This window comes from Myotis brandtii, unplaced genomic scaffold (assembly GCF_000412655.1).
Source record: "Myotis brandtii unplaced genomic scaffold, ASM41265v1 scaffold1774, whole genome shotgun sequence".
Lineage (NCBI taxonomy): Eukaryota > Metazoa > Chordata > Mammalia > Chiroptera > Vespertilionidae > Myotis > Myotis brandtii.
In genome coordinates this window covers 751,329-771,613 of record NW_005356575.1, presented here as the reverse complement: position 1 = coordinate 771,613, position 20,285 = coordinate 751,329, and the positions used below count along the sequence as shown (strand labels likewise).

General features: G+C 52.6%; 1 protein-coding gene across 1 annotated transcript in view; it reads left to right on the top strand.

Moving 5' to 3' along the window:
• IGSF23 (immunoglobulin superfamily, member 23) overlaps nucleotides 1-13,229 on the top strand; it is a 20,193-nt gene extending 6,964 nt beyond the window's left edge. The window contains exons 2-6 of the mRNA XM_005863394.2: nucleotides 2,866-3,150; nucleotides 7,606-7,866; nucleotides 8,784-8,934; nucleotides 11,702-11,736; nucleotides 13,130-13,229. Of these exons, the coding sequence (XP_005863456.1) occupies nucleotides 2,866-3,150; nucleotides 7,606-7,866; nucleotides 8,784-8,934; nucleotides 11,702-11,735 (731 nt within the window). The 3' untranslated portion in view covers nucleotide 11,736; nucleotides 13,130-13,229. The remainder of the gene's footprint in view (nucleotides 1-2,865; nucleotides 3,151-7,605; nucleotides 7,867-8,783; nucleotides 8,935-11,701; nucleotides 11,737-13,129) is intronic.
• Nucleotides 13,230-20,285: the final 7,056 nt, after the last annotated feature.

Here is a 20,285-nt window from a genome sequence, read left to right as displayed (position 1 = left end):
CCATCTGTTAAGGACCGCTCACGAGTGTTCTCGTTTTTCACGCCCATGGAAAAAGGAGCGAATCTAGATACTTATGTAAATTTTGTTTGGTCCCTCTTCATAGAGGAAAATGTTTTACGCAGTACCATACGTTAAAAAAGTACTAGGAACTTTAATTGTTTAATTGTTTTTGTAAATAAAAATGTTATAATTATTGAAAAACAACACCTAAAGTGCATTATGATGATTTAAATAACGTGCAGTTTGCCCAAAAACGTGCGGTCCCTGGCGTATGTCTTAGAGATTTCTATGCGGTACGCAATGTGTTAAGGGGGGCAATTTGAGGATGAGTTATTAACAGTGAATTTTTTGCATTTCTTATGGTTCTAGGGGCCTCAGATATAGTATATAAGTATATATTGTGACATATTTATGCATTTAAGGTCTCTATTATGTTTGGGGCAATCGGATACATTACAAAGTATTTGCTATTTTTTTCATATCACTTCTTCTTCTTCTTCTTCTTCTTATTATTATTATTTTACAATTTCTTGGTGATTTCTTCCTCAGTCCTTCAACTGTCCTTTCGTTCTTTTCCTTTTTCATGGATGCCATGTTCTTTGGAAGCTTGTTTAGACCAAGTTAATGGGCTGTTAGGCTTCCTCCACATGAACAGGAGTTCGCTTTCTGAATAATCCTATATAATAAAAGGGTAATATGCAAGTTGACCCTAACAGCAGAAGGACCAGAACGACCACTTGACCAGTCACTATGAGACACACTGACCACCTCTCGGTCCCTTTCCCAGGCTGGCAGGCTCCGATCGCCCAATGGCGAACCAGGAACCAGGGGTGGGTGGCGGGGGACGTGGGCGGCGCCAGGCCAAGGTCCCCACCTCGCCCGTTGCCCCATAACAAGTCACCTTGTTAGCACACCGTTGTAAGCACTTTACACGCATTAGATTTGGGAATTTTTAATCTTGAAAAGACTTGGCCAGTCTGCCCTCTGCGTGGGGTTGGACCAGCGTGTGTGAGCTTCCTGTTCCCTCAGTCTCACTGACACAACATCAAACTTTTGGACATTTGCCAGTCTGCTAGGTGCAAAGCATTACCTGTTACCTCAGTTTGTTTTAATTTCCATTTATCTTGCTGTCAGTACAGTTGAACATTGTCCCTATGTCAAGAGACATTGAATTTTCTTTTCTAGGAATCACCTACCCATATCTTTTGTATATTTTCCTGTTAGGTTGTTGATATTTTTCTTATTGATTTCTAGGAGCACTTTACATATTAGTGAAATGAGCTGTTTGTCTGTGATGTCAGTTGCAAATGCTTTTCCCTGGTAGGTCATTGTTATATTGACTTTGTGGGTGGTGGGTTTGTTGTTGGTGGGTAGTGGGTGTGTTGTATTTTTTTTTTAACTTTTGTAGATGTTTCTTTTTATTTTTGTCAAACTTTTCAGTCTTTTTTGTTGTTGTTAATCTTCACCCGAGGATATTTTTCCATTGATTTTTAGAGAGAGTGGGAGAGGGAGAGACATGATGTGAGAGAGACACATTGATTGGTTCCCTCCTGCATTCCGGTCAAGGTATGTGCCCTTGACCAGAATCGAACCCGGGACCCTTCAGTCCGTGGGCGGACGCTCTATCCCCTGAGCCAAACCGGCCAGGGCAAACCTTCCAGTCTTTTATGGAAGGAGCTTTTGTTCGTACTGCAACAGTCACCATTCCAGTGAGAGGTAACAGAGTGGGGTGGCCAAGAGCAGAGGGTCTGGAGCCAGACTCCCAGGGCTCGGCTTCAAGCTCTAAGCAACGCGGACATTTAACGAGAGGAAGTGAGAGAAACTGAGAGCGGGGGACTCACTCCACAATGTACTTCAGTGGTGGAGAATTTCGACTCCGTAGGTGCTGCCTACCACCTATAACGTCCTGGAAAGATGTCTTACATTCTCCGCATCTTTGTTTCTTCACCTCAAATAGGGGTGGAATAGTTGGATCAGTAAAGGCGGAGGCAAGAAGGAGATGGCGAACTCAAAGGGAGTAATGAGCAGGGCTTGGTAAAGGGACACTTTGCAGAGGTGAAGGCAGAGGATTGGTAAAGCGACATGGGACTGTGCAGGACCCAGGGGCTGGCAACAGTGGAAGCAGTGACTCCCCCTGCCCCGCCTCCCCAGGCTAGAAGTTGCCAGAGGGAGAGATAGATGGCCACCCAATAGGAGCTTTAGTAGAGCGACACAGCCCGCCTGTGCTGATGGAGCAGGGAGGGAGCTGTGGGACCATAACCACAAGGTCACTCCCACGGTCAGAAGCAAAGGGCAAGGGGGGGGGGGGACGGGACACCAACAAGGGAGCTCAGAGAGGCCAGCCTTTCTGGACACAGCAGAGCAGAGGTTAGAGAGTGCAGCCCAGTGGAACGTGTGCTTTGTGGGGTCAAAATGAATAAAACTAAAAAAAAAAAAGCCCGTACCCTTTTATGTAATGATGTTTACTTTGAATTTATATTAGTTCACACAAACACTCCATCCATGCTTTTGTTCCAGCCCTCCGGTCCAGTTTAAGAACCCATTGTGGCCCTCGAGTCAAAAAGTTTGCCCACCCCTGGGTTAGAGAGTGCAGCCCAGTGTAAGGTGTGCTTTGTGAGGTCGATGTATAAGGAAGACGTGAGCTAACACATGTTCGGTGCTTAGAACGGTGTCTGGCCGACAGGAGGTTCTCAGTGAACGTTCCCTTCCGTTCCCACAATATTTTTCCCATGATCACTGTTGTCCACGTCAGCTCTCCCTGTGCCGGACTCATTCTCCCCAGTGCGGGGAGGGCTGCTTGGGGCAGCACCTCACCTTGGGCCCCACTCGCTCCCCTCTTCTCTCCTCTCCTCCCCACCCCTCCAGGCACCCTGCTCGCATCCTGCATCTGCCCTGCCTCCTCGGAGCTGCCCTCCTCTGCGCCTCCAGACGTCTTGACAGAAGGAGCCAGTGCTCACCTTCCCGTCCCCAGGAACCTCGATGGCATTCTCTCCACTTCTTGGTTCCGAGGGCACAGGGCCCAGCAAGAAGCCATGGTCTCCTCCCCCGAGGGCCGCCCGGAGCCCGGACACACTGACGCGGGCAGCGACACTGCGGTGCTGGACACCAGCAGGGGACGCAGGAGTGTGACCGAGCAGGCACATGTCAGGGGTGAGTGGGGCCCCAAAGCTGGGCCCATCAGGACCCCTTCTGTGCCAGCAGTCAGTTGCTCCCTAACAACCCCCCTCCAACAAAACCTTAAAATAGGAACCATTTCTTTAGCTCATGATTCCTCTGGGCAGTCCTGGTCTCACTCATGTGTCAGCCAGGGAGTGCCAGGGCCCTGACGGGTCCAGGGTGGCCTCTTCCATAGGCCTGGCAGTGGCCTGGAGGCAGCTGGGGCAGCTGGGGCAGCTGGGGCCGCAGTGGTAAATGGGCCTGTTGGCCTCCACCCTCCAGCGGGCTGGCCTGGGCTTGTTATCTCGGCAATGGAACGAGAACAGGAGCGGAAGCTGCAAGGCCTGGTGAGGCCCTGGCATGCTATCACTTCCACCATCTTTTTTTTTTATAATTTTATGGGGAGATAACTTTTTTTTAAATATATTTTATTCATTTTTTCAGAGAGGAAGGGAGAGGGATAGAGAGTTGGAAACATCAATTAGCTGCCTCCTGCACACCTCCCACTGGGGATGTGCCCGCAACCAAGGTACATGCCCTTGACCGGGATCGAACCTGGGACCTTTCAGTCAGCAGGCCGACGCTCTATCCACTGAGTCAAACCGGTTAGGGCACTTCCGCCATCTTTGATTGGCCACAGCAAGTCACACGACTGGCCCAGCTTCCTTGGCGGGGGCGGGGGGGGGGGTGGTTTGGCTTCACCACTTGAAGAAAGGAGTTGCAGTGTTGTGACCACTTTTTGTCATCGGTCACACTTTCCAACTGAGAGTCATTGCGTAGTTGCTCATCATCACTCAGGGAAGGGCAGAGGTCTCCGGTGGCCGCCTTCGGACTCACCTCTGTTCTTACGAGCTATGCAGCTCTGAACTTGGACTTTTACACCTGAACCAGAAAAAGAAAGCCTTGCGGCTAGCCAGACCCCTGCTCTGGAGAAGGTTCGGAGACGGTTCGTCTGCTAGGGCAGCCATAACAAAACACAACAGGCCATGCAGCCTCAACAACAGACCGTTACTCCTCACAGTGCCGGAAGGTGGAAGTCCAAGACCAGGGGGTCAGCGGGTTCGGTTTCCTTTCAGGCCTCTCTCTTTGGCTTGCAAATGGACCCCTTCTTGCCATGTCCTCGCGTGGTCTCTCCTCCGTGGGCACACCACCCGTGTCTTCCTGTGGGTCCTGTAAGGACAGTGGTCAGATTGTAGTAGAGTCCACCCTAACAGCATCGTTCTCACTTAATTATTTCTTTAAAGGTGTGTTCATCCCCACGGAGCAGTGGATGGGAGAACATATTCTCTAATGGTACATCTGATAAGGGGTTAATATCCAAAATGTATAAAGAACTTATGAAACTCAACACCAGCCCTGGCTGGTAAGGCTCAGATGGTGGGCCATCGTCCTGTACACTGAAAGGTTGCTGGTTCGATTCCCAGTCAGGGTCCGTGCCCGGGTTATGGGTTCAATCCCCAATTGGGGACATGCAAGAGGCTGCTTATCATGTTTCACTCTCATATCGATGTTTTTCTCTGACTCCCTCTCTCTCTATAAAAAATCTTTAAAAAAACAACACCATCCCTAACCAATTTGGCTCAGTGGATAGAGCGTTGGCCTGCAGACTGAAGGGTCTCGGGTTCGATTCCAGTCAAGGGTACCTCAGTTGCAGGCTCAATCCCCCGACCCCCCTTGGGGTGCTTGCGGGAGGCAACCAATCAATGTGCCTCTCTTACATCGATGTTTCTCTCTCTCTGTCTCTCCCCCTCCCTTCCACTCTCTAAAAATCAATGGAAAAATATCCTCAGATGAGGGTTAATAACAACAATAAACCACACACAAAAAGAAAACAACATAAAAATTAAAAGACAAAAACAAACAATCCAATTTAAAAATGAGCATAGGACCTGAATAGACACTTCTCCAAAGAGGACATACAGATGGCCAGTAGACATATGAAAAGATGTCCAACATCACTAGTCACTAGAGAAATGCAAATTAAAGTCACAATGAGCTATTACCTCACACCTGTCAGAATGGCTATCCTATCTAATAAGAGCCTAATATGCAAATTGTCCCCTTGGGTGGTCATTCAACCAGAGACCGGGAGTTAGACTGCTCGCTATGACGTGTGTTGACCACCAGGGGGCTTCACAGAACATGGTGAGCATCGGTGACGCTCTGTGACCTCTTGCTGGGTACCAGGGGGCAGGGGTGATGGGGACGGAGGTGCGGTAAGAATGCAGGGTGTCCACTGAGCTCGCTCTCACTCCCCCTGCTACTCTCCCCTGGATGCCAGGGTTCACTTGCCAGGAGCACCCTCCTCCCCCACCCCCGCACTCAGGTGCCAGGTGCCTGCAAGGAGCCCACCCAGCACCTGCGCCGCCTCTTCCGGGTGAGCCAGGACCTCAGGGGCTGGTCAGGCTCCCCGTGGGTTCTTGCGGGAGCTGGTCTGCGAGGCCAGCTGGGAGAGAGCACGCTGCCCGCCCAGCTTCTGTGTGATGCCACTGGGCAGCCCAGAGGCCCGGCTGTGCTCACCGCATCACCGCCTGGGGACTCAGGCACCGTGACTCAGGCAGAGGGGAGCATGTGGGGGCCCAGGGGCCCAGGTGCTGCCCAGGACCCAGGGGTCAGCTGGGACCTGCTCTTCCACACCAGACGCTCGCACTTCGATCGCTGGCCAGGCCTGGGGACTGCACCCGTGTACAGATTTCGTGCACCGGGCCTCTAATTATAAATAAATCAACAAACAAGTATTGGCATAGATGTAGAGAAAAGGAAAACCTCATGCAGTATTGGTGGGAATGAAGACTGGTGCAGGCACTGTGGAAAGCAGTATGGGGTTACCTCAGAACACTAACAATGGAACTGCCTTATGACCCAGTGACTCCACTTCTGGGAATGTATCTGAAGAAACCCTAAATGCTGATTTGAAAGACTATGTGCACCCCTATGTTCACTGCAGCATTATTTACGATAGTCAAGATTTAGAAGCAGCCAAGTGTCCATCAATAGAGGAATGGATAAAAACAAAAGCTGTGGTAGCCCTGGCTGGGTGGCTCAGTTGGTTGGACCATCATCCCATACACCAAAAGTTGCGGGTTTGATTCCCAGTTAGGGCACATACATGGGCTTCAAGTTCTATCCCCAGTCAGGGCTTGTACAGGGGGCAACTGACCAATGTTTCACTCTCACACTGATTCATTCTCTCTCTCTCTCTCCAACCCCCCCATCCTCTCTCTGAATATATCCTCAGGTGAGGATTTTAAAAAGTTAGTAAATCATGACTCACAGTAAGAGATGCATTTCAAATATGACCCAGTGTGTTCATATACACACACCACAAGTAACTAAAAGACAAATGTCATAAAATAGCCATCATTGCTAGGAGTAATGCATTCTGCCATTTCGCATTATGTTTCATTTTGAGTTTTAAATGCTGATTGCAACCTACTAAATGGTTCCCCCCAGGCCTGGGTCTCCCTCGCAGTAACAAACTGGGAGTTAACGTGTGTGTAGAATGGTGTTTGGCTCATATAAGAACCCGGTCTAGGCATCTGTGACATTGATTCTTGTTTCTACACCTGGTGGGCTCCCTCTCCTCCTGCAAGGCTTAGCTTGGCACCACCTGCTCCAGGCAGCTCCTGTGAGCTCTCTGGCTGGGCCACAGCTTTTCACTTGCATTGCACTGAAATCTGAAATGAGCCGCATGTGGAGATTCCCAGCATTCACCATGGCATCACGCTCCCCAGGTTCAAATCCCAGCTGTGTTCTCCTGACCCTTAGACCTGACCCTAAGACACCCAAACTTCACAGTCTTTCAGCTATAAAATAAAATAAAATTAAATAAAATTAAATTAAAATAAAATAAAGTAAAATAAAATAAAATGGGAATTGGACGAGGGGGAGAATTGTGTGTGTCCCATCTGTAAAGAGCATCCCCCAGGAGCCGGTAGCTAAGCCCCAAGCCTCGGAGGCCCCCTTGACTCCTCTCTTTCTCCCCCACCCACATCCAATCCATCAGCAAATCCTGGGGCTCTGCCTTCAAAATAACCCAGAATGCAAGCACTCCTCCCAGCTCCTCGCCTCGCCCTGGTCCAGCTGGGGCGGTGGGGCTGGGATATTTATATAACTCCCACGTCAGCCACTGCGGGGGGCCACTCCCGGTGTACCCGTTCCCCAACAGGCTGACCTGCTGCCTCGATGGGAAGTATGGGCTCTGGCAGCCAGCAGAAGCCCTCAGGGCACAGAAGCTGGAAGTGGGGATGATTGGGAGCTGGGGTGGGGGCACCAACAGCTCCGCTATGCCCAGTGCCTGGAGCAGTGCAGGGCACGGACCAGGCACTCCACGTCCATTTGTTCGTGAATGAATGAATGAATGAATGAATGCCTCTGTGGTGGGCAGAAGAAGGGCTCAGTCTCTCCAAGTCCTGTCCACCCACATGGCCTTGCTCCCTGTTCGCACAGCCCAGGTGCTGCTACACACATTCCCGGAGACTTTGCGGGGCGTCGTCCAGAGTGAACTCAACTACTCGGTGATCCTGAGCTGTCTGGCTGCATCCAGACCCACACCCGTGATTTACTGGACCTTCAACGGGCAGCCCCGAGGGACAGGGGAGAAGCTGGTCATCCGGCGGTTGTCCAGGGAGGACTTGGGTACCTATATGTGCGTGGCCAAGAACAGCCAGGAACAGCTCTCCTCCGAGCCTGTAAAGGTCTCCCTGCCAGGTAAGTCCCCCGGCCCTCCCCCAAACCCCTGCACCCTCGTTGGTCGGTGGCCAGTTTTCCTGGTTCCCCTGAACCCCCTTCTGTGAGCAGTCTCCTCTGAGACGCTCTGTAGCCAAGTTGTCATCACATGCACATGGCAGATTGGGCATCATTAGCCCATTTTACAGATGACAGTCTGTGGAAGCTCAGCTCATGATCTGAAGCCCGCTGCCTGGCTCCCGGCTCCCACCACTTGCCGGGTGTGACTTCTGGAGCCCCTTCGCCTCTCTGAGCCTCAGCACGTGCCGGCGGGAAAGTGCAGGTGCTCGTGTAACAAGTGGTTCTGAGCATGGGCATGGAGTTTGAATTCTGGCTCCACTTCCTGGCCACGGGACTTTGGACCAGCTCTGTGCCTCAGTTTCCCCACCTGTAAAATTGGAAAAATAAGAGTGCCCACCCAAAGTATAGTTGTGAGCATTCAATGAGATAAGCAGGTGAACAGCTTAAAATAACAGTGCCTCATACTAACTGACCACTAGTGAGTATTGGATACACACTCGATAGTATCATTGCTACAATTAGCATTATCGATAGTATTAACTAGAGGCCCAGTACATGAAATTCGTGCACTGAGGCTGTCCAGGTGGCAGAGCCTTGAAGGCCATGCTTCCTCCCCAGGTCCTGGGGAGTCACGGCGAGCTTTTGAGCAGAGGGGGTACGGGGTCAAGTTTGAGCTTCAGAGGGGACACTGACTTCCATATGGTGGGGCGATGGGTGGGGAGAGACTGGGGCGGGAGAGCAGGGAGGAGGCCTGGGCGGAGACCTAGAGGATGTGGAGGAAGGGAGGGATGGAAGCGACACTGAGGAGCTGGGATGGTGGGAGTGGGGATGGTGGAGGGAGGGCGGTTGCTCCAGTCTCACCCATTCTCGGTTTCCAGAAGTCGACATGGATTCCACAGACGAGCCCGTCGACCTGGACCCCATTCTCACGGTGTCAGGAGGATCTGCCATCGCCCTCCTCCTGGCCGGATGTGCCGGGTTGGTGGTGGTGATGGTAGGAATTGGCTCCGCCATCGCCCAGGCCCAAAGGTACCGTCTGTCCCTGACCCGTGTGCCTGGACTGACCTCCCCACTCAGCAGCCAAACAAAACAAAACGAAGCAAAACGCCTCGTCCCAAGGAGCTTTAGGCTCATTCAGAGCGGAAGGCACTGACCCCGTGTGGCCATCTACCTCCTCCGTTCCCACAGTGACCACAGGAGTCAGAAGAGGGTTTTGATGCTGGTCTGCCTGGTGCAAATTCCAGTTCCATTACTTACCCGCAGTGAAGCCATGGGCAAGTCACTCCCCCTTTCTGTGCCTCAGTTTGCCTATCTGCAAAATGGGGATGACAATCATAATACCTGCCTCACAGGACTGTTGTGAGGATTAAACAAGCTAATATTTCTAAAGTGTTTAAAACAGTGTCTGGGATGCAGTAAGCATCGTATTCGTTCCTTCTGCACAGATCTATGAGCCAGGCGCTGGGGATACTGTGGGGATGAATAGTGCGAAGTCCCTGCCCTCATGAACTTTCATCCTAGGCAGATACCAACAATTATGTGGTGACCCAGTGAACTCTAGGCCGTATGTTGAGGGATGATGAGTGCTAAGGAGAGGAATAAGGCCGGAAGGGGGACAGGGAGTGTGGGGATGAGGAGCAATTGAGCTAAGTCAGTCAAGACCTCCCCGAGAGAGTAACATTTCAGCAAAGACATTGGGCAAAGGAAAGGAGGGAGGGAGCCCGTGTGTATGTGGGGAAAGGGCACACCGGGCAGAGGGAACAGCAAGTACAAAAGCCCTGAGGTGGGACTTGCCTGGCATGTTAAAAAAAAATTGCAAGGAGGCCAGTGTGGCTGGAGTGGCGTGAGGAATGGGGAAAGAAGCAAGGCCTGAGATCAGAGAGGGAAAGGGTGGGGCACCAAACAGTGGAAGGTGTGCGGGTCATGTCAGTACTTGGCTTTTGTTCTGAGTGAGATGGGGGTCATGTGGGTTTAGAGCAGAGGAGGGAATGGATGGATAGATGGATGGATGGATGGATGGATGGATGAATGAGTGAATGAATGAGTGAGTGAGTGACTGCCTCTGTGGTGGGCAGAAGTGCTCAGTTGTTCTGACTTACATTTTAATCCTAGCTGTGTCCGCTATTACCATACTATAATAACTTTCCCTGTATTGAATGCCTATTATGTGCTTGCTAAACATTATTCTTTTTTAATATATTTTTATTGATTTCAGAGAGGAAAGGAGTGGGAGAGAGATAGAAACATCAATGATGAGAGAGAATCATTGATCGGCTGCCTCCTGCACGCCCCCTACTGGAAATTGAGCCTGCAACCCAGGCATGTGCACTTGACCAGAATCGAACCTGAGACCCTTCAGTCCGCAGGCCGACGCTCTATCCACTGAGCCAAACCAGCTAGGGCGACATTATTCTTTGTAATCTCCACAAGAGAGGGTAGCCGGGTGGGGTAGCGATGAAGATCTCAGTTTTGTCAGAGAGGAAACGAAGGCCCAGGAAGAAGTGACTGGCCCCAGACCCCACAGCTGGAGAGAAGGGATTCCAACTCAAAACCCTGCCTCACTCCCAGTTCCAGCCTCTAACCCACGCCGCCTCTTTTTTCACCATTTACAATGCACACCTTCGTAGCTTATGGACCGAGGAAGAGAAATCTGCAAGTTGAAATGGTTTGGCAAGGCCTTGCCCAGATCTCTGGTCTGTGAGTTCCATGGGGAGCCTTCTGGAGGCAGGGGAGGGCCAGGCGGCTGCCTGAGTCACCCACATCATCTTCCCTGTGGCATTTCCTGGGTCCTCAGGATGAGCCAAGATCTCTGAGTCACAAAAACTCTCAGGGGCGGGTTCTGTTCTTGTCCTCGTTTTCAAAATGAGTGGAACCAGAGCTCAGAGAAACTCATCAACTTGCCCAACGACAAACAGCTGACAACTGGCTGACCCTGAACCAGACCCAGATCCAATTCCAAAGCCAAGTTCTTAGGAAGGAAGGGTGAGACGTCCGGCTGGCATAACCCTCCTCGCCCAGACCACCCGATTTCCTGTCTCCATGAGTGGGTTGGAGGTGTCACTTCTGGTCCTCCCCACCATCTTGGCCAAAACCCATTTACTAATAGTTTCAGACAACAGATCGATTCTGGCGTCCACCAGAAGGAACCAGCCTGGGTGAATCAGCGGTGACCTTGGAGATGAGGTCATGGGAACAGGCATGACTGTCTGGACGCTACCATTGGGGAGGGGTGGCAGCCCCACACACATCGACCACAGCCACCAACGGCCAGCAGATATCCCTGTTGTTTGCCGTTAAGGCCATGGACCCCAAATGAGGCTACTTAGGTTCATCCCAGCTCTGCCAAGTGCTAGCTTATGTGTGACATTCTGTGAGTCCTTTAATGCTCTGTGCCCCGTCTGCAAAACAGGGATGACGGTAATACTTACCTCAAAGTGTGGGTGTGCGAGCAGCTAAGACAACGGGAGGAAAGCGCTGTAAAAAGTGCCTGGTAGCCCTGACCGGTTTGGCTCAGTGGATAGAGCGTTGGCCTACAGACGCAAAGGTCCCCGGTTCGATTCCAGTCAAGGGCATGTACCTTGGTTGCAGGCACATCCCCAGTAGGGGGTGTGCAGGAGGCAGCTGATCGATGTTTCTCTCTCATCGATGTTTGTAACTCTCTATCCCTCTCCTTTCCTCTCTGTAAAAAATCAATAAAACATATTTTTTTTAAAAAGAGTGCCTGGTATATGTTCAGCCTTCAGTAAGTGTATTATTGTGGTGACTGTGATTATAATTTCTCTTTATTTCATTGCAGGACTGACAGGCGAAGAATACGAAGATGCTGCTGAAGTGAGTACCTGCCTGTCAGCCTGGGAGCTGATGCCACGAAGGGCGGGAAGAGAAGCCTATGTTCAGGGATGAGATGAAGTTCCTGGGGGCTCCATAGGCGATCTCCTCCCTCCTGGTTTCCTGATCACTTGTTTGTGGGATGTTCCCCCTTTATTGAGAGCCCTGGGGACCGATTGTACAAGACACCCCATCTGCCCATCTCACCAAACTCCTGGAGACCACCTCCACAAGCAGTGTGTATTTCATAAAACTCATGGGATGCCAGCAAAAGAAACGCACTGTAGTGGCTCAATAAAAAATACAAGGAGCCCTAACCGGTTTGGCTCAGTGGATAGAGTGTTGGCCTGCGGACTGAAGGGTCCCAGGATCGATTCTGATCAAGGGCATGTACCTTGGTTGAGGGAACATCCCCAGTAGGGTGTGTGCAGGAGGCACCTGATCAATGTTTCTCTCTCATCGATGTTTCTAACTCTCTATCCCTCTCCCTTCCTTTCTGTAAAAAATCAATAAAAAATATATTTTTTTAAAAATACAAGGAAGGGTTTGATATTAGGATCCAAGAAGATTTTCAGGAATCCGAGGATGTATCAGTTAGCACTTGCTGTGTAACAAACTATACCTTCCCATACTTAAGCCTTGAAACCACAGCCATTTATCTAGCTTCCAGTTCTGTGGGTTATCAATTTGAGCTGAGGTTAGCTGGGCCATTCTTCCAGTCTCTGTTGGGCTCACTCATGCATCACGGTCAGTTGGCAGACTGCCTAAGGGGTGCCTGGCATAGGATCACCTCACCTGGAAACACCAGCCTCTCTCTGCATCATCTCTCATACCCCAGCAGGCCGACCCAAGCTTGTTCACATGACAGAGGCAGGATTCCAAAAGTGAGAGCAGATAGGGCAATGCCTGTTAGGCAGTGGTTCCCAACCTGTGGGTCGCGACCCCTTTGGGAGTCAAATGACCCTTTCACAGGGGTTGCCTAAGACCATCGGAAAACACATATATAATTACATATTGTTTTTGTGATTAATCACTATGCTTTAATTATGTTCAATTTGTAACAATGAAATTGGGGGTCACTACAACATGAGGAACTGTATTAAAGGGTCGCAGCATTAGGAAGGTTGAGAACCACTGGGTGTTAGGGCCAAGGTTAGGGACTGACACATCACCACTTCCGCCACATTCTATTGGCCAGAGCAAGTCACATGACCAGCCCTGATTCGAGAGGTGGGGAAATGGACTCCGCCTGTTATGGGAGGGGAAGAACCCGGTGGCCATCAGTGCTTGGACCAGGGCAGTTGCTCGCTGCCTCTCTCTGCCGCCCACCCCTCCCTTTGTAATCCTCTCCTCCAGGAACATGGATTCACAGTTCTCTCTCTGTCTCTTTCTACAGACGGCTGCTCAGTGCTTCTCCCTCCACGAGGAGAAAACACCATCCCACAGCTTCTACGTCTGTAACAGCGCTGTTTCAGGGAACGGCCCACCTTAGCCCAAACCCCTTTGCCTTGTTTCCGAAACAGCCCCTCCACGAGGAGAAAACACCATCCCACAGCTTCTACATCTATAACAGCAGGGAACAGCCCAGCTTAGCCCAAACCCCTTTGCCTTGTTTCCGAAACAGTGGGAAAGGCATCTGATTGGCTCACTTGGGTCAGGTGTTAACCTTGGTCCCACCACTGTGGCTGGGGAGGGGGCAGGTATAATCAAAGCCTTGGGAGCTCAGCGCTACCTGTGGGGGCTCAGTACTCAGAAAATGGGGGAGTGTGGCCTTGCTGGGCAGATATCCCAAACTGTGTCTGCTACAGAAGAAGAAAACTTCCCAATGCAGGGGAGTGGGGCGGTGTTCACCACCCCAGAAATCGCACAAGATTGACCACTGGCTTCTGAGCTGCTGGAGAATCCTGGCAGATGGCAGGCAAGGGGGAAACTCCCATGTGGAAATATCTGACATTTGAGGAACATTCAACAGAAAGCCACTGACCATGTCATTATGATTAATAATAGCAGTAGCAGACCCAAACAGATGTCAGTGTGCCAGCCCCCACACTGTGTACCTCCTGCGAGTCCTATCTTATATCATCCACACAGGTAGCTGGTCTCCGAAGCAGTCTGCCTGAAATTTGTTTCTGATCACCCCACTCCCCTGTTGCTCCCTCCCTGAGGCCAGAACCCCTAACCCATCTCTCTGGGGTCCCACCACCTCTTATGCCAGATAAATATCACTGTGCGCATGCACAGACGGTGAAAGTGAGGCTCAGAGGGGGCAAGTGACTTGTCCGAGGTCACACAGCTACACATGATGCCAACTCAAGTGCGCCTGAAGCCCGTAGCACAGACCAGCGCTGTCCAATAGGATTCAATGCGGTTATGGATAAGTATATATCTGCACTGTCCAATACCTGTGGCTACTGAGCTCTGTCAATGTGGGCAGAGTAGCTGAGGAGGTGAATTTTAGGTTTTATTTCCCTTCCATTAATTTGAGTTTTAATTTATAATACCACCCGGGACGGTGGGCTGTGGAATCAGAAGGTGCAATGCTGAGTCCTTATTGTTTAAAAATAAATAAATCACCCTGCAGCCCTATGCACAGACCCCTGGCTGTGTGGCTGTTCCGGGGCCTGGCCCTGTTCTGTCCAAAGATCCAGCTGTGCTCGGGAGCCCCTGATATCTAACCAGCACCTTTCCCACCAAGGTGTCCTTCCGACCCCTTCCCTCCTCCCGCTTACCTCGCTGTCGGGGAAGAAATAATTTCCCGCCTGGTTGGGCCCTCAGGGAGCTGCTCCCAGGCTGGCTGTGTGTCAGAGGTGGCACTGGAGCCAGCAGCCGCCCCCTGGCCCAGGACGCAGCAGGACCCCGTGCCCTCGGGAGCAGCTGAGCATCATGAGCTTCCTCCCCTCCAGAAATGAACTGGGCAGAGCTCCTCCCAGAAGCCTGCTGACCACCCTCTTCTCAACCAGTCCCGTGGCTAAGCTCTCTCCTAGCACTTTCTGCTTGACAACGCTCATCGCTCATCGCATGGTGCCATTAGGTACTTATGGGTGTAATTATTGAACAGTGATCTCATCCATGAGGCTGTCAGCTCCATGCCAGCAGGACACACGTGTGTCATACGATGTGTGCTCGGTACATGTATGTTGATTCCAGGCTCAGGCCGGGAGTGCCGCGCCCCCCCCATCCCCCCACCCCCACACACAGCTGGAGCACCTGGAGCCGGAGACAGAGGCACCAGCTCCAGAGAAAACTCTGAACCACCTCAAGAGCTGGTGCCAGCCCCAAGGCGACTGCCCGCCAAAGCCCAGGGCCAGTGGATGCTGCAGCCACGGCTCTCTCTCTCAAGCTCCAGAGCCAGGGCCAGAGCAGGCTCACGCCGCAGCTCTCATTCCAACTCGGGAGCCGGAAGGAGCCCCCGCAGCGGCGTCAGCTTCGCAGCCAGAGCAGGCCAAGCAGCTGCTCTCATCCAAGTTCAAGAGCTAGAACAGCCCCCTGTGCAGGCTCCCGCTCCAGATCCACACAAGGTTCAAACAATGGCTCTCATCACCCCGAGTACGAGTCTCTGTGCCTCAGTTTCCTCGTGTGTGGCATGGATATTGCTCCGAGGGTGCATACAGGCTGACCTTTATTTTTCGCTGCTGAGCCAGGAACCGTTCCAGGCTGTGCCAGTGACTCACGAAGGGCCAGGTGCTTGGAGCAGGGATGGCACCCGGCACCCGGCACCCGGCACCCGGCACCGGAGCCAAGCAGCTCTGGTCACTTCCGCAAACCTGGGGCCCGGGTCTTACGGTTTAGGATGAGGGTGAAGCAAAACCTGGGAGTCAAGGTAAAGAGGAATCTTCGGCGAATACGCAGGAACGCCGGGGAAGGGACCACGGGAGCCGGGTTTGGGGATAACAGAAGGATGGTTCCCAGACAGGCCCGGAGTGAACGCCCAGTCCTGTCACTTACAACCGTGAGGCAGGCACGTCCCCTCGTGACCTCCAGGCACAGCTCAGCCCTCCTCGCCCCTGCAAAGCCCTCCGCAACCCCCGCCCCACACACACTCAGGCCCCCGTGGGTCCTCACTGTCGGGGAGGAGTCTGTCTTCCATTGGACTGTCCAACCCAGGGGGCAGGGCGGGGCTGTCTGGGCCATTGCTGGGTCCCCAACACTGCCCATCCCAGAGCAGGCTATGCATTCAGTCCCCAGTAATAGCCACGTCTGTTGAGCATTTACTATGTGTCAGGTACCACGTTCAGAGTGCCACGTGCCTATTCTCATTGCCTGTGGTCCTGTCATCTCCACTTGACAGAGAAGGAAACTGAGGCACAGACTTGCCCGAGGCCACCCAGCTGCTCGGGGCCAGGGCTGAGATGTGAACCTGCCTGCCCTGTACCCGCGATCAGCCCCTTTCTCTGCGGCCGAGACCTCGGTTGAATGACGGCAGGTGAGGAGTGACCTGTCCCTTTGCCCCTGTCCCCAGCCAAGCCCCAGAACAAGGCTGAGACCCAGGAGGCCCCGCCCAGCCCGCCAGGCCAGGAGCCTGCGCCTGAGGCCCGCTGTGTCTCCATCGGAGGTCGCCCACCCGCCCGGATCTCCTGGTCCCTGGATGGGAAGGTCAGCAAGAGCTGGTGCCAGGACCCTGCCCGGCAACTCACTGCTTCAGCCTCTTAACCTCAACACCCTCCAGCCAGGTGGACAGCCAGGCTGCCACCTGCACAGGGGAGCACGGGGCCTGGAGGAGCCCGGCCAGCTGCCCATGCCCCCCACTGTGCCCTGTGTCTGTGCCCACGTGTGAGCGTGCGTGGCAACCACTGCCAGCCGGCCCACACAGCACGGCTCTTCACTAACCTGACCAATGTGGAGAGCGGCTACAGCAGTGGTTCTCAACCTTGGCTGCACATGAGAATCACCTGGGAATCTTTTTAAAATCCTGATTTCTGGGCCTCATCCTCCAGAAATTCTGTTTCTTTGTTACTAACGTTGATCAGGTGCATGTAATTGAGTAGATTCGAAACCCAGGAGAACATTGTAAACATCTTGACCACGCCCTTCCTTTGCCTCGTGGGATCTGACTCTAAAATAAAGACTCGGTTTGTAGGCTGTGGCGCTGTCTCTCCATCAGAGAGGCGCGTCCCACCTAGCCCCAGCTTTATTCTCTTGTCTGTCTTCTCCATCCTTCGCCGCCCACCCCCCTCAGGTTCACCCATGGCCCACAGCCCTCGCTGCTCCCCAGGTGGTCTCCCCTGGGTTCCCTGGCCCCTGTCTACACAGACACCCACACTGTCTACACGGCTCCCTTCAGCACAGTCCTCACATCGCCCGCACCCGCTTCCCTGGGCAACTGCATACACTGACCTGGCCCTATTGCTAAGCCGCCGTCCCATTATCTACACCACCTTCCCTGTCCGCTTTCCACACGCCTTACCATCGTCTACACTGGCTCCTCTGGGCCGCAGAGAGCACTGCCCCCATCGTCTACACAGTCACTTAGGTCACCAGCCCCAGGGCGCTGTATTCCCCGTGTCGTCCGGGCCGCTCCTGTGACCGCCGTCTGCACTGACACCCTACATTTCCTACCCTGGCTCTCGGAGGCACTCCCTCCACTGCCCCCAATGTTGGCTGCACTGGCGCCTCTAGGGTCCGTGTCCTCCTGTCATTGTCTACACGGATGGGCAGTGGCTACGCTGATTCCCTCAAGTGCGATCTGCACTGGACACTCTCGATATTGTCACTGGGTCTGAGGGAGGAGGGGTCTACACTGACCTCCCCCAGTCAGCAAAACCACCGTCTCATGGGCCTCCCTCTGACCGATCCCGTTTGGGATGGACAAGCAGCAGGCTGACCCGCTCATCCCGGATTCTCTCCTGCAGGACTTGTCAGAGCCTTGACGATGGCCTGCGTGTCCAAGTGCCCTGATCTCCCGGGACTCGCGAGGCAAGCCGGGGCCTGGCTGCCCAGAACAAGGAGAGGGAGGCAGGTCCCGAGCCCTCTCTGTGTGCTGCCTCCTCCCACGGCCAGGGCTCCCGGGGGAAGCATTGCCCCAGACGCCTCCCAGGCCTCTCCATCTCGGGCTGTTCCTGAAATGCGCTGAGCCTTTTTCCTCCTCTGGCGTGAATCTCGCATATCTTTAGGCCCCTCCCAAGGCTCCCTGTCACTGAGCTTGCGTGTCTGTTTCATCCTGGCCCCCTACCCCCACCCCGAGGTCTCCATCTCTGGTTATGACGACAGCTGGCACCTCAGCTGTAGTGAGGCCACTCGGAACTGTGATGTCCACAGCAACCCGGAGCCCACAGGCTATGTCTGGAGCATGTGAGTCTGCATGAACGTTGACTCTTGGGTCTGAGGGAGGAGGGTCTGGGGGCCTGGACTACTGGATCTGAGGGAGGAGGGCTGGGGGCCTGGACTCCTGGGTCTGAGGGAGGAGGGGCTGGGGACCTGGACTCCTGGGTCTGAGGGAGGAGGGGCTGGGGACCTGGACTCCTGGGTCTGAGGGAGGAGAGGATGCAGGAAAGTAAAAAGAAAGATGTCGGCCTGGGGCCCTGAGAGTATTTCTGTGTTGCATACACGGTGTTTATGAGGGTTAGTCCACGTTCACTGACACACCTGCTCGGTATGGCATGCCTGCTGTGCCTGGTACTTAACTCCCCCAGTGTGATCCCCAAACTCTAAGTGTGGTCAGCACTGTGGCCATGCCTGGGTTAAAGGTCAGCTGGGCCCTGAAAAACGCCATTGTTTGCCCAGGTCACACAGCCATGCGGGCGCCGCGCTGGCTCTCCAACTGGCACCTGACCCTTACTTCTGGGCTTTGCCACCTCCTCAGTCACCTCATCACTCTGCTCAGTCATCTCTGACGGAGTAAGTACTGTCCCCATTCTCTAGATGAGCAAATCGAGGTGCAGGGCAATCAGAAAACTTGCTCAAATTCATACCAATGCTGGGGTTAAAGGTAGAGGAAGAAAAAAGCAAAGGAGTAAATTTGTGTGACATAATTTTTATTGGGCAGTTTTCGTTTTTCTCACTGATTTTATTTTTATTTTATTTTATTATTTTATTTATTTTATTATTTTATTTTATTTTATTTATTTACTAGAGGCCTGGTGCACAAAATTCGTGCACTGGGGGGAGGGGGTGTCCCTCAGCCCAGCTTTTATTTTATTTTATTTTATTTTATTTTATTTTATTCCTTGTTGTTAATCCTCTCCTGAGGATATATTTCCATTGATGTTTTACTAAGAGTGGAAGGGATGGGGAGAGACAGCTAGAGAGAAACATCCATGTTAGAGAGACACAGCGATTGGCTGTCTCCCCCAGTTACTGTGACCTGGGCAGGGGATTGAGCCTACAACCCAGGTGTGTGCCCTTGACCGGAATCAAACCTGGAACCCTTCAGTCTGAGGCCCGAGGCTTTATCCACTGAGCCAAACTGGCTAGGGCTGGGCCTTTTTCTTTATCACAAAAATAATGTAGGACCACTCTGGCCTGTGGCTCCACTGCTAGAGTGTTATTCTGTGCATCAAAAGGTCATAGGTTCAATTCCCAGTGGGGGCCCATGCCCAGGTTGTGGGTTCGGTCTCTGCTGTTAGGGAGCATGCTGGAGGCAACCGATCAATGTTTCTCTCTCTTTCCTTCTCCCTTCCTCTCTCTCTAAAAAAATCAGTAAGCACACATTTTAAAAAATATATAGGACCATTGTGGAAACTTCAGACAGTTATGAACAAAAATAATATCGCACACTGGCGGGTGTGGCTCAGTTGTGAAAGCATCAGCCCACACACCGAAGGGTCGCAGGTTTGATTCCTGGTCAAGGACACGTGCCTGGGTTCTAGGTTTGATCCCTTGGGCCCAGTCAATATATGTATGGGAGACAACCAATTGATGTATCTCTCTCACATCAATGTTTCTCTCATGCTCTCTCTCCCTCTCCCACTCTTTCTCTCCCTTCCACTCTCTCTTTGTTCTTGCAAATATCTGAAAGGTAAAGAGAGAAGCTTGTGGAGGGGGGAAAAAAGGAGGAGGTAGGGAGGGAAGGAGGAGAGAGGGAGGGAAGGATGGGAGGGAGGAAGGGAGGGAGAGAGGGAAGGAAGAAAAGGAAAGGAAAGGGGAAGGGGAAGGGGAAGGGGAAAGGGAAGGGGAAGGGGGAAGAGAAGGAGAAATCAATGGTAAAATATCCCGGGACTCCAGGGGACAAACCCTTCCCTTTCCAGCTTCTAGAGGCGCCTGCATTCCTTGGCTGCAGCCCACGAGGCATAGCCTTGCTCCTTTGACTTTCTCGTTCCCTTTATGGGGGAGAAGAGACTGCCTCCCTCTTTCCTGTAGGAGGACCTTGTGACGTCACTGGGCCCATCCAGGTCATTCAGGACAACCTCCCATCTCAAGGTCCTTACCGTCATCACAGCTGCAAAGTCTCTTTCCCACGTGAGAGACCAATTCATAGGTCCCTGGCATTAGGACCCAGATATCTCTGGGGAGCCATTATTCCCTCTGCCACCGCCACCCGGGGTCCCTGTTCCACCGCAGAGAACCATGGCACTGCGCCTCTCGGGACGGACATTCAGATTGTTTCTGCCCTTTTG